General features: G+C 37.7%; 1 protein-coding gene across 2 annotated transcripts; it reads right to left on the bottom strand.

The window, feature by feature from the left end:
- Positions 1-11,360: 11,360 nt before the first annotated feature.
- On the bottom strand, positions 11,361-23,265 carry LOC113238754 (oocyte zinc finger protein XlCOF28-like). 2 transcript variants are annotated; one of them, XM_026475589.1, is made up of 6 exons: positions 23,240-23,265; positions 22,256-23,120; positions 20,597-20,821; positions 14,527-15,146; positions 12,745-12,908; positions 11,361-11,744 (listed from the first exon to the last, which is right to left on the bottom strand). In XM_026475589.1, exons 2-6 carry the CDS (start codon positions 23,082-23,084, stop codon positions 11,729-11,731), a joined length of 1,854 nt encoding a protein of 617 aa, XP_026331374.1. In that variant the 5' UTR covers positions 23,085-23,120; positions 23,240-23,265; the 3' UTR covers positions 11,361-11,728. The 2 variants fall into 2 exon arrangements, with proteins under 2 accessions (XP_026331374.1, XP_026331373.1); XM_026475588.1 differs by lacking the exon at positions 11,361-11,744 and having other exon boundaries at positions 11,809-12,908.
- Positions 23,266-25,114: the final 1,849 nt, after the last annotated feature.

Genomic DNA, 25,114 nt, shown 5'->3' with positions numbered 1-25,114 from the left:
TACACCCAAACTCACGAGAGAAACAAATGTAAGCCATAAAAAAACCATCTCGGCACGGGAATTGATTCCGGGACCTCTGCGTGGCAGACCAGCATGGTAACTGTTCGGCCACAGAGGCAGGCCAACTCGACTAAGAACTCGAATTTTTGCCGTATTGAGTCGGTTCTATTGCGCGGCTCGAGTGGCTGGTACACTGGCTTTATTTCGGCTATTTTCTTTACAAAGTCATCTCTAGTATTTGTATAATTATTGAAAGTTAAGTACTTATTGAATACAGCGGTTTTCTTGTAAAATTTCAAGGTAAGTTTATGTTTTTTTTTCTATCGTGTAAATGTTTAGGAACCGTATTTTCACAACATATACTAATCCGTGTATACCCTCAATTTTACTATGTATTTTTTCCAGTGATTGATTCAACACTGTTATGCAGAATCAACTAAAGTTATTTGTATTAACGCTTCTGTTGCCTACTAAAGGAAGCTGCTGCCACTTTCCTAGATTTAAACTTAGATGGTAGATATACTTGAAATTGTCAGTGATTAAAAACACACTCATTTGTAAGACTTAATTCCCCAGAAAGATCGAGTAAGAAATTCTAACAGTGGCTATTTATAAATAGCTATCACTAGCACTAAGTGATTGGACTAGCAAGTCGTGCGCCTGATAGTATACGACACGCCTGTTACAGTTGGAGTTTCACTCGGAGCTTTAAATCTAAGGTGCATTGCCCCTACGCCCATTGCCCTGAGACATAAGTTGAAATTGTGCCTGTAATTTCACCAGCACCTTGCCCTTCAAAACCGGAACGCAGTAGTGCTCAGTAAGTGCTGAAATTTTCAGCCGCCAAGCAGCTATGTGAGCATTCTTGCTTTCCGGTCTTGAAAGGTGTGGGTGTTAGCTAGAGCAACTAAAGGCACTTGGGATTTGTCAACTTTATTTCCAAGGATGAAAGGGGCTGTGGGAGTGCCTCTCAGATCTTTGCGATTTAAAGCAGGGAGTGGTACTGCAACTGTTACGGACAGGAGTGTAACTTACCATCAGGCGCACGACTTGTTCGTCCCGTCACTTGATGTTATAAAAAAAAAGATGAGATGTACCTATCGTATCGATGGCATATACTATATTTAGTGCTTGACATCGTGGTCCCATGTGCCTGTAATTTCGCCAGCACCCTTACCCTTCAAAACCGAAACACATTACTCTTTGGCAGCAGAAATAGGTAAGGTGGCAGTACTTCACTGGACGAACTCTTTCACAAGGAGCTCTACTGCTGCTATCTACTGTAGTGCAATCGAAATACATAAAGTAACGAGTAAATTGGATTTTGAAGAAAGTAATTTTCCACATGAATGTTTTCAGCGGCATACCTACTCAAGTTGTTCTTTTCAATTGAACGTCTAATTTCCCTGCCACGGAAATGACATGAAATTTGCAACAGCGAGGCTGCTACGGCAAACACAGATTAGCATCGCAAGAGATCTGAACCTTTTAACCAGTATGAACTTTCTGAAACGGATTTTATAGTCTCAAAATATATAGGGACTTTACGAACGACTGCCGTCATCGTATAGGCAGATATACTCGTATCTGCCCACATAGTTTTAAGAGAAACCAGAAGTAGTTTTTCAATACTGTTTGTGTTCAACAGTACACTGTAGTGTTTTTATTGTATCTTTAGTACATTAGTGCCCGACTTAGGATTTATATTTTCATGGCGATTATTTGTATAAGTCACCGCACTCTCTTGCTAAAGTCTTGTTTATGTTTGTGGAGCTTCAAGTTTTTTTTTAATCGAACGTTTTGTATCGTCTATCTGTTAATTGACTGTTTATTTGTAGATTCTTTTCCGAAATTCTTTTCTTAGCGCAATGGTAACAGAAAAAGACCCCAAGTGAACGGTACAGCTTATAAGGGCGTCCACAAATTTAAGTACCTGAGAGGGACTATTACCGACACAAACCAAATAAAGGATGAAATCAGTATTCGCATAGTAAACGCGCTACGATGTACAGCAGCCCTTCACAAAGTGTTGGTGTCCAAGTTACTAAGCAGGACTACAAAGGTTCGCGTCTACAAAACAGTGATTAGGTCAATCTTAATGTATGTGTTTATACTGAAGAAAGAACATAAACTATTAGTGGCGGAACGGAAGATGCTTAGAAAAAGATTCTGAGACCAATAAAAGGAGAATTTGGGAACTGGAGGGCCAGATTTAATAGAGAGAACTAGCGGCTGAGCCGAACTTAATCGGGGAAACAAAATCTCCTCAACTACGGTGGCTAGGACAAGAGAGTGTATTTGGGGCAACCTAAGGTCATCGTCCAGTGGGCCGTCCAAGGTATCGCTGGAAGGAGGAAGTCTCCAAAAACCTAAGGGAACTGAATGTGTCCGAGTGGTCGGAATTGGCACAAGACAGATAGAAACAGCGTACTTTGGTGTCGGAGACCAAGATCCACGTCACGTCGCTGAGCCAAGGAAATAAGTAACTACTGGTGGTTTCAGCGATACTGTAGCTGTATTTTAATCAACACACTTATCGAAATGGAATCACGTTCAGCCAATTAGAAAGACCTATCGCAATCCACTGCTGGACATACCTTCCTCCCCAATCTCATGTCCTCAGCTTGTCGCATCCATTTGCTGCCAGCCGCCTTTCGCAGATCGTCTCTCCATCTAACCAGAATCTCACACTACGTTTGCGAAGCTGTGGTCCCTACTAAAGAACTCGTTTCCTCCATCGGTTGTAGGTTCTTCGACATATACTTATTCTACCAGCTGCGTCGACGACTTCGATTTCTGTTGGATGTAGTACCTAGGTATGTCCACGTAATAAGAGACAAAAAGATGTTGTGTCTAACTTGTCTTTAGAATATAAAGCTTTTTCTGGCGGCTTGAGCCGATTCCCTTAATAGTGATTCTAATTCGGGTTCCAAATTTCGCAAACATTTCAAGTTTTTCTAAACCGTCATGGCTTCCATGAAATTTAAAACTGCCTCTGCGGTCTGGTAGTCACACTCGTGTAATATCACATTAGCAAACAAGCCAACGGCTGTCAGGCCCGTGAATATTACATCACATCGCGAACAAACTTACGTGCTCACATCAAACCTCCAAAATCCTTTTGTTTGTTCGGTTCGATTTCACTTTGGGACCAATTCCATTTCAAGATCAAATCCAAAATATTATCTCATATCGTGATAGTAAATTTACACTTGAAATCGTAAATTTATTAAACACTCATTGGTAAGGCAGATTCACATGAGAGTGTGGAATGTCTGAACAAAAATTTTTCGACTATTTTTTAGCTGCAAACAATTACGCTTTTTAAACATTTTGGAAGTTCATGCAACTTTTTATTTTAAGCCAGTCACTAGTATAATGGAATATATTCTTATGTAAAATTTCGAAGTTTTTGTAAATTATACTAGTGAATAAATTTGAAATTGTGAATGTGAAGAAAACGTTTTCAAAGCGGTTTTTTGGACTCGTAAAGCTGCAATCTAATACCTACTGAGGGAACCTGCTGCGCATTTCCAGGATTTATTCCGAAGTCAACATATTTACATTTTTTACTTTACTTTCTACACTTACGGCAATATGGAGCGATCTTATCTCTATTATTGATATCACACGGTGGCAGTAATTGGATAAATTCATTGGTATTATTAAAAGACGGGGCTCGATTCACATCGTAAAGTTTAACATAATGGAACTCGTATTCTCCAAATTTTCAAAAACTTTGATAAAGAAGTTTGACGCTCTCGCAAGCATTAGGTGATTAATGCAACACTAATTCAGTGCCTCATTAGGCTCATTATAATAAAGACTCGTTCACATGCTTTAGAAGCTTTTGTAAACGATCGAAGTTCAAAGCGGTGCGACTATTCGTTTCCGAATGACACCTCCCATGTGTAGTGCCTGTACCACAGACCAAATAAATAGTGCTTGTACCATGAGTTTATACAGCCGCAGTTATCGCTGGCGTCCGCGTAAACATTTCCATGCAAAATGTTTTCCGTACAAAATTGTCAAATATTTACAACAAAAAGAAATTTCTGCGACGACAATGATATACCGACTGAAGTGTCAAGATTTATTTGGAAGAATTATTGAATTGCTAAACGTCATGCATCCCCTAGTTTGTCACCCTTAGAGGTGGAATATTATCTTCAAATTCAAATGGGACCACTATTGAGGTACCCAATTTCCAACAAAAAAAAGAATCATCAAAATCGGTTCACAAAGCATCAAGGCCGGACTATACATACAAAAAAAAATACTGTCGAATCTCCTTTTTTCGAAGTTAGTTCAAAATAGAGGAAAACTTAACAATATTTTTGTATTCTAGCTATTCAAAAATGACACTGCATTGTGGGTGGAATTGTGAGTCCGAGAATTATAATACATACATACTATTCGCTGACGAACAACGATATTTATATACTGCTTTGAAAAAGATATCAAAAAACAATTTTAAATATTGTACCGAAGTGTTCGTTCAACACGATAAACATTCATCAAAACTTGCTGATTGAACATGTATTCAAATCATATATAAGGTAACTGTTCCTGGGGTACACTGGCGATGATATTGGCGTTAATTCCTTTGACCGGATGGTTACGAATATTTATTTTATTTTAACAATGTCAAAAACTTTTAAATGGAAATGTTCCATAAATAGTTAAAAGCATTCAGCCTCATACGGACACGGCGGTTCTTTCCGACCTCTGTAATATTCCCCGAATAGGTTTATGAATAATGGGACCGACAGTGTTGAACGTCCCATACTAAAGTTAAAAAACAAAGTGTTTTTTGGGAGTTTTAGGTCCACAATCCACCATGCCAATCCAATGCGGGAAAATTCACAATTTTTAACTGACTCTATTCGACTTTTTTTTTACATGTTACTCGAATACTTCGGCATTTGTGAACCGAATTACATGATTCTTTTTTGGTTAGAAAGAGTGTATGTACGTCGCTATTGATCCCATTTAATTTTCAAGAAAATATTCCACCTCTAAGGACGGCAAACTAGGGGATGTAATTACAATAAAAAAAGCCGATAAACTTTTGAGCTCGGTTTTTTTTTATAAAAAATTTACAATTATCTAAGGATTGTGAACCTCCTTCGACGACATTCGTCTTCACAAAGTTACATATTTAAAATGGGGAATGTATACGCTTTTACAATAAGATTCCAGTGGATATTCAAAATTTGCATTTTGTGAGGTTAAAATTATGGTGAAACAAACATGTACATGTACATTAAAGGTTTATTGTACAGCTTCTACGTACTCGGATGACAGAAATCCATGATAGCGACCCGTTTAGCTCGTGTCGGTTATCTTGAATATCATATTTGAAACAAATATGGTAAATGATAAATATATGCAAATGTATATTTACAAAGAGTTCCCCTAGAGTTTCTTAACTCATTTTACTCACGGGAATCTGCCTTACGGATGAGTAGAATTAAATCAATGTGACCATTTTTACGTTTTTATTGAATGTGTGATGTTTACTACCATGTTAGTTTGTCATAATTATTAATACAAATAGAAAACTAAGAAAAAAGCTACGGAAGGAACCAGCAGACGTTACGAATTTTTCTGTGTGCTTGTTGCAGATCTCTTGTTTTTGGGTTTTAACGGCTTTTTTGCCGTAGCGCCATCTGTGAGAAATCCAATGTGACGAGTTTAAATCTAATTTGCTTACCCATGACATAAAGATTATTTGAGTTTGAGATTAACAATTCTTATAATTATTAATACAAAGATCGAACACTCAGAAAAAACACTCACAAAAAATTCCTTCGATCCGGTCGGATTCGAACCGACGTCTTCTTGCATACCGTGCCAGACGCTATACCAACTAAGCCACGGAACGAACCAACGCAACGGACCTCACGAATTTTTCAATGTGCTTGCGTCGTGTCTTTATATTTGGTCTTTCAACGACTTTTTAGTCATAGCGCCATCTATGAGAAATCTTTAACAGATTTACACAGACTATAAAGTCGAAAGACCAAGTACAAAGACACGACGCAAGCACATAGAAAAATTCGTGAGGTCCGTTGGTTCGTTCCGTGGCTTAGTTGGTATAGCGTCTGGCACGGTATGCAAGAAGACGTCGCGTCGGTTCGAATCCGACCGGATCGAAGGAATTTTTTCTGAGTGTTTTTTCTGAGTGTTCGATCTTTGTATTAATAATCATAACAAACTAGTGGAGTAATTTCACAAAAAAAAAAAAAAATTGAATATCAATTCAATAAAAATTTAATTGACAATTCTTCATCACGTTTTTCTTCACCGTTCATTCACTTTCTAGACAATGAGACTTCCAGCGACAGCCAGTTTGTTATTAGCTTTAACAGCATTCGCAAACTTACCTAGCTAGCAGTTAGGGCAACTTATGGATTACGGCAAACCAGGTCACCACTATCTACTACGCATAACAAAGTAAATATTTACAAAGTACTTTGTATGCACATACACCAGCTGAATCGCAGGCAAAGCGTAGGCGGACTAGGCTGCTTATCTTTGCATTAACCGACCTGGGTAAAGGATATTGGGTAAGCATTTGGCATTAGACCACGGTCAAGCGTGGTATTGAGTCCAAGTTCAATGCCAAATTTCTCGCATTATACATTTTAGCAGCAGTAAAACTGTTGTGTCTTGTGAAAGAGTTCGTCCAGGGAAGTGTAGCCACCTATTTCTGCCGCCAATTAGTAATGTGACCATTGCTGCGTTCGGGTTTTGAAAAGTAAGGGGTGCTGGTGAAAATACAGGTGAATGGGACTTGTCAACTTATGTCTCAGGGTGCTGGGCGCAGTGGCAGTGCCCCTTAGATCTTGGTGGTACTGCAACTGCTATGGGGCGTACGACTTATTCGTCCCGTTTGGTATCTTCGTATTATGTCATTTTATTATTAATGGTGCGATGACAGAGTTGGCAATAAAATTGATGAAAGAATTTTTCTTACATGATGTACCAATGGGATCAGAACCGGTTTATTCTAAAATAGCTCCGTACCCCGCATTAGAACAAGTGTATCATAAGTAACAACAATTATCATATTGTAATACTACGTCAGTGTAAAGGTAGGACAGCATTGTTGCGTAATTCGTGGCTACTGCCCTTTCCAAGCGGTTATGGCGATATTATAGTAAGTGAAACTGACTGTCAGCCGTGACCATTAGACCTGTGAAGGTTGGTTTGTGTGAAAAACCAAAGATACTAAAACCTTAGAACTCAATATTATATGAATTAAGAAAATCATTATTTTAAGTCCTATGTACAGCAGTAGCACCTGCTGGGAAATCTAGTAACAAATGTAATGACGAATCGGTATGCCGATAAAACATAAAAATGTTTACTACTTAGACACCTTTCTGCAATCACCATTATAGCCTAGCAAGACCATAAAAATGCTTTTGACTGTATAGATTCCAGCCAATTTAATAACCCATAAATATGTACATAAACATCTTGCTTTATATAAAAGTGTTAAAAAAGAATCAAGGATATTATGAACACTGTTTTCAAGGCAGACATTGTTATTATTTTATATTTTACGATAAATTTAATATAACGTTAGTAATAACACCGATAGGTGGCGTTGTTTTAAATTTAATTATTGGCTTTTATGTATCGTGCGGTACAAGTACTTCTAGTTTTATGTAACTGAATTAAGTTTTTGCACTTTGTATTTTTTTTACAGCTACAGAACAAAGGACTTTTAATGTTATTACCAGATTGTAACAATAGAATTCGTGCTTTGAAAATGTTTACATACTAATTCCAAACATTTGAGCTCTTGTTTTCCTAATGGTTTACGTATTTGTTTAGACAAAGAAATGCTTCAGTTTCTCGCATTAATGGACTCTTGTAGAGCAAAAAACTAAAGCATTAAAGCAAGCAGTAAAGTCTAACGATCGTCTGCAAATAACAGTGGCACAGTAAAAACAAACCCTGTATGGTTTTCGAGACGTTAAATATGAGATTGAATTGTTGAAACGTGACAGATAAAGATTATTATAATTGCCATGGAATACTAACCTCAAAACTGCAAATCCGCGGTGTAAGCTTGCCACAAAATGTTATTTAAAAATAAAGAAATCACAATCACACTGGATAGAATAGCAATTGTTTGGTGTTTAAGTTGTGTATTTTGTAATGATAAGTGTGTTCTGCCGTGTGACGCGTTCTAGCGTCACGAACAAGCGGCGCGCTCGGTGTCGCCGACAAGACTGGCTATCTCTGCCGACCGGTTGTAGGAAAATTGGAAATTTTGCGGTCTGTTGTACGCGATGTAACTGCGAAATTAATAATTTTACACTAATTTGCTCTGTAACTAATTTTTTTTTAAAGAATGATAATTTGTTTGCCAAGAGAGCAATGCACTTATTTTATTATGAAACTAATTTAAATTGAAGATTTAGGGTCGTATTCCAGAACTCTACTCAATGCTCAAGTCAGGACTTGAGTATGATTCAAAGCACTAGAAATCATACTCAAGTCCTTGCCATTAGGGTCGTATTTCCAGTGCTTGAAATCATATTCAAGTCTGCTCAAATCCTGACTTGAGCATTGAGTAGAGTTCTGGAATACGACCCCTAGTTTTCATCAAAACTTATGTTTACATTGAGTAATTCAGCGTTATCGCATAAACTAACATTGTCTAACAACAACATACCTTGCTAATATTTGTTTTAATGGAGGTAATCAAGCGTGAACTTCACCTTGCCTAATAACGTAGTCATCCTTGATTATGAATTAGAATTAGTGATCGAACAACATTTAACCTCAAATCGAGGTATGTCTCATGGTTACACATCATTTGTAATAAATCTGAGATTTTGATCTCAAAATAGGCACACCTAGTATATTTAACAGAGTTTTTTAATTATCACTAAAATTGTCTTGGTAAATATATTTTGATATTCACAAAATTAATTGGAACAAAATACTACCGCTAGCAATATGTATTTATTTATTATAGTTTTTTTACTTTTTGTCATTTTTAGTCAAAATTAAAGAGACAAAACCCATAGACTAGTAAGGATAATTATTTGATAGTTATCATGATAATTATCAAAAGAAAAGAGCTTGATAATGTCGAACCCTGATATTTAACTACACTGCAAGGAAATAGTACGGGAATAATAATTTATTTTTAATCATTCTGGGACTTCAGAGGGAGGTATTATCCTCTCGTATGTAACCCAAAACCAAGTTTAAAATTATCTATATATCTATATGTATATCTACATAACAAAAACGTTCGTTAATTAAGTTTTACACAACAGAACTAATCCCAATGTCATAAATGGTTTTAACATTATTTTTAAAAAATATCCATGAGACTAGAATACGATTAGAATTAGCATAGAAATTACACGTTGTAATTGTGTTTACAGTATTATGTAGTAAATCCAAATTAATGCCAGGGAACGTGTTAATATATCGATTTTCGTCATTATTTACTATTAATTAAAAACACTTCTGTTGATTGCCAATATTTTATTGTAGGCCTCTAAAGCCCTCTAATACTAACGACGATCTATAGCAGTCTATCTTAAAGGGCTTAAACCCCAATATAATATGCATAATGTACATATAAATATAATGTATAATAATAATTATACAACCCATAATACGATATCTATATTAACTAATTACGTTAAAGCTACAATGTATTTAATTATTACCCTTACATGTATTTGTTGTAATTATTACCCCTACTGTAGTCGTAAGATTATTAATTCTGTACCGTCCATGTGAAAAGACACCAAAACAAAAAGCATAAATTTCAAACTTATATCACTTCTTCCTACGGGCATTTGTGGCGAGCCGCTGTACGCATGCGCGCGACCACGGCCTTGCCTGGCAACACTGAATTTCAGCCGTCGTCCATTGCGCGGTCACCACACATTGTCCGACGTGAGTGAATCATGACCACCAATGTATACGAAACGTGAACAAGCAATATAAAAAAAAAGGAAAAATGTTTGTGACGTTTTATGATTGAGATCCCCATTAGTTCAAGTGGTTGTTTAAATATTTCTGTAAATACAAGTCTATGGAAGTAGGTTATAGGAAGGTTGGTTGATTTAGTGAGAATCAATAGATGCTCGTTGAAGGGATAGCTACGTAGTTTGGTTCTGGTCTAGTAGTACTAATAGCAGAGAAGTTCTGCCACGTTACCTATTTCTGCCGCCAAGCAGTAATACCAGCATTACTGTGTTCTCGTTTTGAAGGGAAAGGCTGGTGATGAAATTACAGGCACATGGGACTTGTCAACTTGTCTGAGCGTGACGGGAGCAGTGGCAATGCTCCTCAGATCATTGCGATTTAAAGGCCTGAGTGGCACTGCAACTGTTATGGACAGGCGTGCAGCTTACCATCAGGCGCACGTCTTGTTCGTCCCGTCACTAGATTATATAAAAATATAGGTTTTCTTTGTTGTGCCCCAGAATGTTGTGAATTCTGTGACTCTGTTACTCATGGTTCAGGGAATGCCCTGGTTTGAAACCAGGCAATGGGTCTGGTTGTCTGGAACTTGTATTTATTTATAGTGTAGTAAGAGAGCGTTCTGGTTCGAAAGATGATGAATTGACCAGGGTATATAGGGATGCTTCGATGATTTGGTCATGTAGAAATAATAATAACGCACACACTCAACATAGCCCCGCACTAGGGAAACCCTGTGTCGCGGGTGCTATGAACACACGTATAGACAACCACAAATTACACCAAAACGCACGAAAGAAATAAATGTAGGCCATGCAAATATTTCTCCCGGCCCGGGAATCCAACCTGGGACCTCTGTATAGCAGTCCGGCGCGTAGTAACCGAGATTCATGGTCTGTGGCCATCTCTTTTTTCTTTTTTTTATAATACTAAGTGACGGGACGAACATGTCATGCACCTGATAGTAAGCGACACGCCTATCCGTAACAGTTGCAGTGCCCCTCAGCTTTAAATCGTAAAAATCTTAGGGGCACTGCATTTGCGCTTGTCACCCTGAGACATAAGTTGACAAGCCTATCATGTGCCTGTAATTTCACCACCACCCTTATTCTTCCAAACCGGAACGCAGTAATGCTCATATTACTGCTTGGCGGCAGAAATATGTCAGGTGGCAGTAGTTCCCTGGACGAACTCTTTCACAAGAAGCTCTACTGCTACTAAAATATCGGTGGTAAACAGGCGCGATAATATGTGTGTCAGGTTTACTCAAACTAATTCTGGTTTTAACTGCACAGCTGCTGGTTAGTATGAAAGCAGAAGTTACTGTTAAGAAAGTAAAGTATACTTTTAAATTAAATATTTTATTAACAAAAAAGGAAATAACAAAAGTAACAGCTTATACAACTATATTTATATGAAAGTAATGAACCTTTTTAGGCAATTGGTTCTAGGAACGATTTATGGCGGAAACTACTTCTATATTAAAAAATACACACAAAAACATATAGAAAACCTCATTTGAAGGAGCCATCGCACTTATTAACGCTGAATCGAATTAAGCCGCCCGAAAAAACTTTATGACAATGCAATAAGAATGAAAAGGGCGTGCATGGGGACGGCGTATACCCGACGTTTGGCACTATTCAGTAGTTGCTCAGTGCTGGCCATTGCGTCGCCGCCACGTGGACGTCGTGTCGACGCAGTGCGTGTGTTGGCAAGACGCTGACGCTTGAAAGACGCTAGTGTGGAAGGTCTCTTAGCTCCCGCTCGAACTGCAGACGCACAATGCACGTTTTTTTCGGTCTTTTCACATTGACATAAAGCTTCTGACGGTCTTAATATCGATACGGTGTATAATAACTACCTGATCCGTGATTGTAATTAGAAATCGATGGTAAACAAATTATACAGTTAAGTTTTTTATAAACGATCATGAAAAACAAAGTATGAATGATCAACACCTAAACAAAATAATAAATACGAAAACAAATGTAAAAACTTTTGGTGAAATTCAATTTCAGTCCTTATGTATATTTACCTACATCCCATATTCTTATAGACGAAAAAAAATCACAAATCCACAGCCTTTTTCATACTTTTATATCTTTTCAAAATTCTAGCTCTCGCAAGATAATTTATAGAGATCACAAAGATAACGTTACATATGTATATAAAAAAAATAGTTTTTCTTAACATAATTGTAACTTAAAGAATATATAAATATGGCGTTTTTATAAATGATTTTAAATAAAAAATGTTTACTTCTTCTTTTTCGTTTTCAACAATCGCTTTGCCGGCGGAATTTCAATTCTATGTATATCGGAACAGTGTCTTTTCAATTCCGCATACTTCCTAAACTTACTGTCACAAATCAAACAATCTACAACCATCTTTCTTACATTGTGAACTAACCATTCGTGGTCCCACTTCTCCTTCAAAGTCTTATAATAATTAAAACAAAACCGACACCTAAATTTACTGCAGATCTCTTTTGTGTGCGCACTCTTTACGTGTTTATTTAACATAGATTCAAAATGAAACTCCCTGTCGCAATACATGCAAGGAATAGGGTTATTTGTGTTATGGTAATCGATGTGCCTTATGAGCATTTTTTTAGAGTTGAATTTACGTTGGCATATATCGCATTGGAAGTAGATCGCGCCGTGAATTTTTTTGTGCTTAGAAAAGTTTGACGAGTCGCTAAAGGATTTGTTGCAGAACGTACATTTGTATATAGTTAGTTTCGCGTGTTCTCGTAAGTGAGCTTTGTACCTGTCTACGAAGTTGAAGGACGCGTTGCAGACTTCGCACTGTAGGTTGAGTATGCCGGATTTGTTGACTGGACTCTTGGCCAAAGTGACCCGGACCACGTGCTCTATTAGGTGACGCTTAAGGTCGCTTATCCTGTCGAAGCTTTTGCCGCAGACGTTGCACACCTGGAAATTGACACTTTAGTCATATCTTTATGTATTAAAAATATTTTTATTAAATTTGACCAACTTCCGCTGTCCCGGTTTTTTCTTACAATACAATAAAATGATCCTTACATTAAAATGAGTCGATCAGCACCGAAAAAAAATGTTGGTCAATTTTATTCATTTTGAGTTGTAGAACTCACGCTTGAAATTGTTTTCACAAGAAAACATTTAATGGTTCCTAACATTGACTCACAATTATATGGACGTCGGGTCCGTGCTAAAAAGTGTCCGAACTTATAGGGCGTTAAAATCGTATACAGAGCGTCATTCACGCTTTAGTCTTCGTTTGTTCGACTGACTGCGAAGCAAGCAAAATTAGACAGTACTGCGATGACGTTACAATTTCAATTCAATGTTTTAGCTTTTTCATATTCCTTTACATGTCACTACGTTTAAATAGGTTGACTTGGGACATTTTTTTCGTGGTTTTTGTATTAGACCCGTCGTCCATTTATTTGTAAGTCAATTGTTCCTAAGACAATTTTTTGTATCTTCTATGGTTTCGGATTTAACCATACTGTCCAATTAAAAAAAAACTGATTTTAAGACAACACCACATACGTTGCTCCAATTCCATAACTAAAGTACTTGTGTTATGGTAATCGGAAACTACTACAGTACAAAGACTCGAGACAATTTACAAAAGTTCGTTTTTCCACATTGACCCAGCCGGAGATATTCTAAGGTTGACATTTATAGAACAAAGCTTAAGCAAGAAATTACAAAGTAAACTCAAACTTTAATTTAATGTCTTGCTTAAAACTTGAATTGTTGAGCAAAACAACCCGACGTCGTTATTCCGTAGCATGGCTAGGCGCTGACGTGTATTTAAGCGTAATTTAATAATAAAAAAGATCCTTATAAAGATCGAACAACTTAAAGAAAAAACCTTTGATTTGGCTGGACTCGAACCAGAGTCTGTTGCCACACCGGGGCCGCCGCTCTTACCAACTGAGCTACGTAGAGTCAGCAGACCTTACCGAGTTCTCTATGTGCTTTTTGCACATCTTTGTATTAGGTTCAAACGGTTTTTCGCCGTCAATAAAGTGACGATATTCAATATAAAAAATCGACCTCATAAGTATGTGGAATTACATCTATTTGCCAAGTTTTGTTGAAGATTTACCGGAAAGTGCGCGAAACCCGATTCATCCCCTAGCTTGCAACCCTTAAGAGATGGAATATTTTCTCGAAATGTAAATGGGACCAATACTGAGGCACCCTCTTTCCAACAAAACAAGAATCATTAAAATCGGTTCACAAAATGAGCAATCGCGTGACATTGATACAAAAAAAAACAAGCTAATTGAGAACCTCCTTTTTTGAAGTCGGTTAAAAATAAGTAAAGAAGATCCTGATCCATTTGAGATGTATTTATTAATACGGCTAACGTCCACTTGTACTAAACTGAAGTACGTACACGGAATCGTCTCGTTGCAATCGTGTTTAACCACACTTGTCGCATTGAGCCGATTCGCCGTTGACGCAACCGTTCACGCGCCATCGTGCTAAACTAAATCTTCTTTAAATATAGATATTAAATATAAACATTAAATTTATTATTACTATAACACACCTTGCTATACCTCCTGTTTTTCGCAGTCTTCTTACCCAGAAAAGCTTTATTGGACATCACTTTAGCTATCACCGAATCGCCACTCCGATTGTCATAGCATGCCTCGTGGGCTTCATCAGTTTCATCCTGTTTTTCACCTTGGATGTCTTCAGAATCATGAATATCTCTAGGATCCCGTATTATGATATCTGTCTCATCATCCCTAAAATCATCTACACTGTCTTGGTGCTCCTGGTCCATATCGTTCGGGGTGAAATTTTCAATACGTTCGAACTTCCAATCGCGGTCAGACGGATGTATAATATCGCTGTCGTTCGTAACGTCATCGAATAACGAGTGATCTAGTTCTGTTTCGCTGGAAGCCATATAAACACTTTCGTGTGACTGCTGATGGGTTTTTAGATCCGCGTAATCCTCGGTCATATATTCGCAGTGGTCGCAAATAAACATAAAGTGTTTCTTGATCATGTGTGCCCGCATATCTTCGAGGTGGGAATAAGATCTTGTGCAATGTTTGCAAGGGAATTTGCGATTGTGGATCTTACGGTGAACACGGAGAGTGAATTTTGATGCGAATACTTTGTGACATTTATTGCATTCTAGTTCCGGATCGCCGTGACCTAAAAAAGTTTTGAAAAAAATCTATAAAAACCAAACAAGACGTGGAAAGTAAAACATTTCTGTTTTCAGCAGTAGTAGTGCTCCTTGTTCGTCCAGAGAAGTAGGTATTAGCCACCATTTCTGCCGTAAAGCAATAATGTGAGCATTACTGCGCTCCAGTTTTGAAGGGTGAACTCCATGAGACTTAGTAGCACTAGAGCTCCTTGGATGAAAGGCATGTGGAAGAGTTCGTCCTGGGAAATACTGCCATCTTACCTATTTCTGCTGCAATGCAGTAATGTGAGCATTTTTGCATTCCGGTTTTGAAGGATCCTTATCCTGCAACATCCTTATGCTGGTGAAATTACAGGCACTTGAGACTTGTCAACTTATGTCACAAGGTGACGGGTGCAGTGGTAGTCCCTCAGATTTTTGTGATTTATAGCTCTGAGTGGCACTGCAACGGCCATGGACAGGAGTGTCTTATTTCTTGTTCGTCCCGTCACTTGATATAAATAAATACTTAATATAAAAAAATACTTGTAAACTTTGTATTTCATGGTGACCGGTGTAGTTGTAGTTGCCCTTAGACTAAAGCTCGTCGTGGCACTGCAACTGTCATAGATAGGCGTGTCACGAGGCGCACGACTCGCTCGTCCCGTCACTTAATATAATAAAAATATGAAAGTGTATTTATTTCTTTTTCGTATAGTGGAGTCGCACGCGATGATGTCTACAGAGTAAACAATGATGTAATATTTAACCCTTAATAGGTATTACCGTCGTTCGAGGAATTCGAGAAATTATGAATGTGTGAGTGAATTCAGTGGATAGATTTTAGCTATACATGTAAAACACACATTGTTTAGAAAAAAAATTTGATAATTATTATTATTTATAAGAAATTAAAATATTTTTTTGGATCAAAATTGCTAGTATTTATTTTTTCAAACAAACCCAATTTTGTGGCCTATAACTGGTTGATGACTTTACCATCTCAGTCAGTCGTGACCATGGACTTGTAATGGGCCCAAAACGTCGGTTTGTTTAAAAAATAAATACTAGCAATTTAGATCCCAAAAAATAGTGTCATTTGCAATATGTATCAATCGCGCAAACTTGAAAGAACTTAATTATGATTATTAGTATGACTAATAATCACCTTTCACTGTTTACTTAATTTATAATGTTAGCGGTGACATCATAATAAATAAAGTGGTACAATCGAGGGCACATCAATCCTTGACACTTCGGACTTAGGACCGTTATTATCACAAGGTGCATTGAGTTGAATGTAAATCTTAAATATTAAGCTTGAGGTTCTGTGGACCTTGTACTACGTCGGCCTCATATTTTGAAATCTGTAATAAGGTTATATCATGGAAAGTGGAAAAGGAAGAATTCTGTGCCTAGCAACCCCATATCTTCCAAACAGGAAAGTAGATTAAATAGGAAACAGACGAATTGGGAAAAACAAGTGAACCGATCGGGAAAGTAGACGATTAGTGAAAGTGGACCGATCGGAAAACTAGACCGATTGCACCGAAAAGGTTTTGTTTATAGTGACCCTCCCTATCAACCTCTTGGTTATGCGGGAAGAGCATAATAACCTGTGCGCGTACAGGAACCTTATAAGTTTAGGGTCTGACCCCAGATCCGCCAGCGTACAGGGTTGTCACAGACCGTTGTCACTGACTTCATCTTTGTCTCAAGGGGCTATTGCCTCGGGTGAACCGCCCGGGTGCACGTACAGTAACCTCCCTATTTTCTCGACGTACCGGGGCTGTAGGCACGTTCATTTCCCGTTGCGCATTGCACAACTAGCGGTTGCCACTGCTAAGCCGTCGACTCTAAGTCCACTACCAAATCTCCTCATTGTTGGCGGAGCTGTAGGGCAAGCTCACTTCCCGACGCCGAAAAACGGCGTCTCTCCAGTTCCCAATAACGTAAGGGGCTGGAGGGACTGGAGGATATCTAACTTATCTCTCTACTAACTCTGCGGGCTAGTGCCGGGGATGCCGGTCACAGTGTCCTGCGACAATGTCTGGACATAGCTTCCAACTTAAAGGGCAACTCACGTGTCCCGCGCGTCTCCTCGCTTCAGGCCCTCAACTAGACCGCTACTAAGACGCGCTAGCTGCGCACGAGACAGACGCCCCGGCCACAGCACCGGGGCAGACAAACATGTCCGTCTCTGCAGCTCACCACAAACTCCGGAGAGTCCATACCCAAGTCTGAGTCCGCCAGAGACGCCCATGAAGGCGTATCGCTAGCGGAGGGCTTGGCCCGGACCCCCGCCGTACCCTGGTCTAGCCGGCGAGCCTGTAGTCTGTATAGCCGGAATATCCTATCTCTCGGGTCGGTAGATAGGGCTACCTTTCCCTAGCAGTGGGATACAACAGCCTTATATACACATAATAATAAACTTCGTTTATATATTTACAAAGTTGTGGTGGTCTAATAGTTTGATTTGAACTATCAACTGCCTCCGTGGCCGAACGGTTACCATGCCGGACTGCCACGCAGAGGTCCCAGGTTCGATTCCCGGGCCGGGAGAAATATTTGTATGGCCTACATTTATTTCTCTCGTGAGTTTGGGTGTAATTTGTGGTTGTCTATGTGTGTGTCCATGGCACCCGCGACACAGGGTTTCCCTAGTGCGGGGCTATGTTGAGTGTGAGCGTTATTATTATTATTATTATTATTATAGCCTCTCTAACAGAGGCCGTGAGTTTCAATCCGGGCTCGCACCTTTGAGTTTCCGGAAGTTATGTGCAAAGTTTAATTTTAAATTTACTATGAGCTTTTCAGTGAAGGAAAACTTTGTGAGGAAACCTGTAGGTCGAAAAAGGTTCACAGCCACAACCCACGGAAAATTGTGAAGTCCCCAAACCGTGGACTTTGAGCCAGGATAGACTATGCCTAAACCCTCGCCAGAGATGAGATCCGTGCCCAGCATTGGAACGTATAAACGGATTGATTATGTTCATATTTTTCGTGATATACTGTCATGCTATTTCTACAGACACTTATGATTCAGTCTGCGAGTATGTTGTATAAACCTACACACTCAAATAAGTTTGAGAAAAAATAGTTTCACTTCCTACTTATAATCTAAATTCAACCCTATGCGACTTACAATTAGAACGGTCTAAACACCAAAGGCTCAATTAACATTGATGCGGAATGGAATGGAAGTGAATGGAATGGAAGTTTAATGAACTTTATGTCAATTGTATAACTTACAAACTATACTTTTTTTTAACTATTAGACAAAAGTAAATTTTGATTCTTTTATCAGGTGTCGTTCAATCGCTGGGCAATTTACAAATATTGGGATAAATTGTTAACTTAATAACTAATAGGGCTTCAGTTCAAAGTCAAAATTTTGCAGGTTGTCTGTAGTACCTACTTCAAAAAAATATCTCCATATAAAAGTTACGTACAAAATTAGATAAATAATTAATTTTAGGCTTCTTCTTTAGCCTGTTTTTAGGATTTTATATGATCGGATAACGTACATCCTATCATGTAACACATTAGCACATTCCTTGGACAATATCCTTAGGTGTATCATATATTTTTAGTAAGACCATTATTTAAAGCAACTATTATTTTAACGTGATAATTTTACCATTTTTTGCTAGAGAAATATCTTAGGCGTTCATGCCACAAAACTATTTTGTTAACCATTGACTTACAATTATATGGACGTCGGCTCCGCGCTAAAAAGTGTCCGAACTTATAGGGCGTTAAAATCGTATACAGAGCGTCATTCACGCTTTAGTCTTCGTTTGTTCGATTGACAGCGAAGCAAGCAAAATTAGACAGTACTGCGATGACATTACAATTTAAATTCAACGTTTTAGCTTTTTCATATTCCTTTACATGTCACTACGTTTAAATAGGTTGACTTGGGACATTTTTTTCGTGGTTTTTGTATTAGACCCGTCGTCCATTTATTTGTAAGTCAATGTTGTTAACCCAAAAATAAGTTAACGATGACGATGATTTTAATATCTGGTTACCTAAAACAATACTACAGGGAAGATAACGCTATAATATATAATGTCATAGGTGCTTTTATCACATGAATGTCATAAAAATAATACGAATTACACAAAACATATATGTACCTAATTGTGAAAAACCTCTCTCCTCAAAAGTTGTAATTTTGCAGATGTGGACTTGTTACACCATATGTTGATGATATCATAATAAATTCTATTTATTTTGTAATTGTACGTGTAGGATTGACCATAAAATTAGTAGGAGTAGAGCTCCTTGATCTTTGACAGGGAACTCTTTCACACTTCCCTAAGTGTTGCCACCTTACTTATTTCTGCCACCAAGCAGTATTGTGTTCCGGTTTGGAAGGGTAATAGTGCTGGTGGAATTACAGGCACGTGAGACTTGTTAACTTATGTCTCAGGATGACGAGGGAAGTGGCAGTGCCCCTCAGATCTTTGCGATTTAAAACATTGAGTGGCACTGCAACTGCCATAGATAGGCGCAAAGGCGTGTCGCTTACCACCAGGCGCACGACTTGTTCGTCCCGTCTCTGGTACCATAGAAAACCCTGAGACAGGGTGACCGACGCAGTGGCAGATCTTTGCGATTTAAAGCTCTGAGTGGCACAGCAACTATTATGGATAGGCGTGTCGCTTATCAGCAGCCACACGACTTGTTTGTCCCGTCACTGGTGTCATAAAAAACCCTGAGACAGGGTGACGGACGCAGTGGCAGATCTTTGCGATTTCAAGCTCTGAGTGGCACTGCAACTGTTATGGATAGGCGTGTCGCTTATCACCCTTGTTAAAACAAAATGTTGTCTATACGCGTAAGATTATAAATGTATAATTGCAATGTTACGAAGGGTTGCAACACTCAGACAAACCTTGTCAGGCTTAAGAGTGCCAAGTAAAGATTAATGATTGTAATATGAGTAAATAAATAAATTAAAAAAAGAATAATGAGGTTACATTTCTACTAACTTCAGGTATTTTTTTGACTTTGAATGCTCTCATTATTTTGAAGCTGACTGTATTTTAGTAATATTACTATGAAGCATAAACTTTAAAAAAATTTGGACAAATTCCAATTATATAATATTAAATAATAACTGCCTCTGTGGCCAAACGATTACCATGCCTGACTGCCACGCAGAGGTCTCAGGTTCGATTCCCGGGCCGGGAGAAATATTTGTATGGCCTACATTTATTTCTCTTGCGGTTTGGGTGTAATTTGTGGTTGTCTGTGTGGCACCCGCGACACAGGGACAACATAGCGACACAGTGCGGCGCTATGTTGAGTGTGTGCGTTAAAAAAAAAAACAGCTATTATTAGTTGAATGATGAAACTGACTTTTGTTCAACACTATAACTAGCCATAGTAGCGAAGAATATGTTTTTAGACATTGTCCTCCTCTTGGTTGCGCCGTGGTCGGGTAAAAAGTTGTATTTAAACTTACCAAGGCAATGAGTGTCGAACTTCTCACGATTCTTTAAGGTTTTGCCACATTCGGTGCAAATGTACTTAACAGCCTCGTCAGCATCCGACTTCTGATGGCGATTGTACTTGACCCCAGTGTGGTTGCCCATGTGTTCGCGAAACTCAGATATTTGGTCAAATATTTGAAAACAGTTCGCGCATTGGTATTTCTTTTGGCGGGGAATAACATTGTCTTCGTTGTCATCTGCAAAAACAAATATTCGCTCACATACAAAGTATTCATCGCTATAAATCAAGCCACGTTTAAAAATGCTACAAGTGGCGCCATCTGTGCAAAGTTAAGCACATAGAAACAAAATAGATAAGAAAAAATTATATTAATAATTTGGCACAATTGAGCCAACTGAAAACTATACAAAAGGTCACTTTTTAAATAACATTTATTAAACTATATGCAATTCACATAGGTATATGTATATCGTAGCTTGGTCATGAATGTATCATAGCTTGACATTGGAGTTGGATTGTTAAGTCTTGGCATAGACTTGAAATAAAATCTCAAGTGTTATTAATAAATTATAAAAATACTTGTTTTCAACACAGAGTTCTGATTGTAAATACTTAGTGTGACCCACAATTTACTCAATTTTAGAGATAATATCACACTCTTTTATTTCTTAAAGTTCTAGTTTATAAGCAAAAAAGAACTTTAATACATATTATTATTTAAGTAATCCCTTTTCGTTCTTTTAATATAATTATAGATAATATTTCAAATATCGTAATAATCGTAAAATGTACTTGGTTGAATAAGATTTTTTTTTATAATAATAATGCACACATAGATTACCTTAGATTATGTACACATAGACCACAAATTACACCTAAACTCACAAGAGAAATAAATGTAGGCCATACAAATATTTTTTCCGGTCCTGGCCCTCTGCATTGCTGTCCAGTGTGGTAACCGTTCGACCACGGAGGCAGTCTACACTAATGGTTAATTATGCATTTTTAAAACAATAATAATCAGGGCAACAAAACTCATTCGCGGACACTGTACAGAACAATTTAAACATCGGGAATCGAACCGAGGACTTCTTCATTCAATGCCCACAATGCAAACTGTTTGCCACTGAGGTTTTCAATTAATGTTTAAACTCATTGATGGAATAGATTGACATGAGGTTCAGCATAAAATGTGAAGTAACTAGATAAATTGCATTATACACGATATATGCAGATTTGCTTAGTTTCCACTGTGCCACGACTTTTTTATGATATCAAGGACAGGGCGAACAAGTCATATGTCTGGTGGTAAGCAACACCCCTGTCCACATCAGTTGCAGTGCCACTCAAAGCCTTGAGTCAAAAAGATCTAAGGGACACCGCCACTGTGTCACCCTGAGACATAAGTTTACAAGTCCCACTGCCTGTAATTTCAAAAATTTTTTTTTTAATTACAAATTGATTGTACCTACTGTAGTTGAGAAACTTAATACAGATTTGATATGTGCATAATTAAGCCACTTTACACTATTTCAATATTTCTTTGAGTGCACCAATTATTACTGAATGTTGGATGAGGGTTTTTGGCATATCTGGTGACTGCTATGTACACTAAAAACAAATATTTGAGACTATGAAAAATATTCAATAAATATATACAATTACTTACAAACACTAACTTCATTGTCCACTTCACTAGCAAGGCCTGGGCACCCCACAGCCGGATCGTGATATGCAATTTGTTGGATAGTCTGTCCGTTACGTGGCTCTGGACCCAAATACAGTATTGTCTTCCTTTGCTTTGACATTGACTGGATATCTGATGACATCAACTGATTCAATGCCCCATTATCACTTTGAACATTGACATATTTCCGTTCCTTCATATCACGGTTTTGCTTCTCATTCATTATCTCCTCAGGTAAATGTGACAAAAAGACTCCGCATTCAAATTCATCTTCCTTATATATATTTAAGTCCGAAGATCTCACCGGCTGACAGCTCTCCTGCCTTTTCAACTTTACATCCTCAACTTCATCGTAAGAACTGTAACGGACTGCTTCCTTGTAATTATATACATTTTTTGTTATGTATGTGTTATGTTGTTCAAACATAATATGGCTAGTCCTTGTTTGAGTACACACTGAGTATTCCTGTGTTCCGGTTCCATCATACCGATTATAAACATATGGACTTGTAGCTGGATCTATCCACACTTGAGAGTCATATGGAGTAGTTGGCTTTTCCGTTATGATTATGGATATATTTTGATTGTCTTGGTCTTCAAGGGTCACTTCCTGAGGTTTATATTGCACATCATAGTCTCCTACCAGTTTGATATTACAGAAGCCATTGTAAATGCAAGTTTCATTACCTTCAGTGTCAGGAGACGTGATGTTCACCTCAATGAAAACATTATCGGATATCTCACAGTTGGTTTCAAGGTTCGTGAACTTCTTAGGAATACATAGAAGGGGATGTACCAGTTCTGTCTCCATCGTGGAACCGTTAAAGTCCGTTTTCGAATTTCAAACCTTAAGGAAAACATATTTTTTACGAAAATCTACGTACGTTATAATGTCTATTGCGAATTGAAGGTAAATTAAGAAAATTTATGGAAAATATCATGATAAATGCAGGGAATAAAACTTACCAAGAGTTGAGGCGGTGCCCGGAGAAAGCTGACGACATAAAGAACGATTAGAAGGTGCATTTGAATTCAGAATACAAATATTAAAACAACTACCCCCATTCAATTCACATTTTTATTATAATCGCGACGTTTGAATTTTTTGTAAACATTTTGTTAATTTAAACGAATGTATTTATGACATTTTGAAGAAATGTCAATTATTTGTCCAGGAGCTAAGGCATAAAATTATGATTACACGCGACCATGCTGTAAGTCATACAATGTATCATTTTTGTAGTTCTAAATTGAACGATATATAATGAAATAAGGTTTCATTTTCAATAAACAGTTTATAAAGCTTTAGTTGTAGTCCAGTCCACTATAACTTCAATGTGAATTGGTCAATACGAAAAAATTGGTGAATACGAAAAGTTGCAATTTTTTTCTCAATTTCTCAAGTTTCAATGAATAATTATTAATTACTCGTAAGTAGTTAGGTACGTATTGGAAATTGGTGTATGTAAATTGATATAATACGAGATGTGCTCGAAATAATGCGGCATGATTATTTTGATCTTCGTTAATCTTTGAGCGGTGCTTATTAATTTAAGACTTAAGAAAAACATCATGCAAAAATACTTCAACAAATTTTACCTCACTGTGAAACAAAGTGAGCTCCAGAACTATAATACAGGAAAATGGCGCGAGATACGGAGCAGGAATTTTAGTCATTTTAAGTGTTTTAAAGGGATGATTATTTTATTAATAATTTATGTACTTTCGTAAACCTTTAATATTAGTAACATAATTTATGTTTTATGTCGTATCTATTATATTCTTGATAAATAACGTAAAAACAATTCCAATCGCAATAGCCAAAGTTTTACTGCGGTCAGTTTGAAAGTGCGCATTTATTTAAAATGTTAGTTTTGTTTGTTGTTTAACGTAGGCGTAGGCAAATCGTAGGTATTATTTTTATTAAAACTATCTAACACACTATTATGGTTTATCAGTCAAAAAAATTGTTTACTATTGACTTTCAAGGTCACTTAGTCGCTATCGTTTAGCTTCTTTGTGTTCGTAACAAATACTAAGGCAAAGGACCGATAGCTTAAATAATTTTTAATATAAATAGAGACTTGTAATTAGATCGGGACACAGTTATTGCTTGAAAGTGTTTGAATTATGTCTTCCAAAGTGTTCTTAGCCTTCGTTGCCATCGGGCTCGTGCTTTCTACCGCGGGTAATATACAGCTTAAAAATAATCAATGTATTTTATAATATTTCATAGATTGTCTTAATGAGGCACTGTTACTTAAACTCTATGAAAATGTAAACCGGGCTAAAGATTTATGTTTTGTGCAAAAGAATTAAGTGCCAATTGGTATGTATGCAAGGCCACAATTTCAAAGTTAATTGCTCTTGCAAGTATACAAGGCGTTTATAACAAGTTAAAAAAAAATTGTATTAAGTGACGGGACGTACAAGTTGCAATGCCACTCAGAGCTTTAAATTGCAAAGATCTGAGGGGCACTGCCACTTCGTCCGTCACCCTGGGACATAAGTTGACAAGACCCGGTGCCTGTGATTTCACCAGCAACCTTACCCTTCAAAACCGGAACACAGTAATGCTGATATTACTGCTTCGCGGCAGAAATAAATAAGGTTGTAGCACTACCCAGGATGAACTCTTTCACGGCACTACTGTTAGTAAGAAGCGCATAATGGCAGGCTGGTAGGTCAATGGCTGTACTCAACGCATTGAAGCGATTACACACGGTGACTCTTAGCAGCGTGTGCAGGGAGTTAGTAGCTACCTATACAGTAGCGAATAGTTTATATAATTTTACATACAATCGCGATGCAGTCGCAGCTGCAATCATACGACGCAAAATA

The sequence above is a fragment of the Hyposmocoma kahamanoa genome, unplaced genomic scaffold, assembly GCF_003589595.1.
Source record: "Hyposmocoma kahamanoa isolate Upper Pololo Valley unplaced genomic scaffold, ASM358959v1 98159, whole genome shotgun sequence".
Classification (NCBI taxonomy): domain Eukaryota; kingdom Metazoa; phylum Arthropoda; class Insecta; order Lepidoptera; family Cosmopterigidae; genus Hyposmocoma; species Hyposmocoma kahamanoa.
This window is presented reverse-complemented; position numbering and strand designations above follow the sequence as displayed.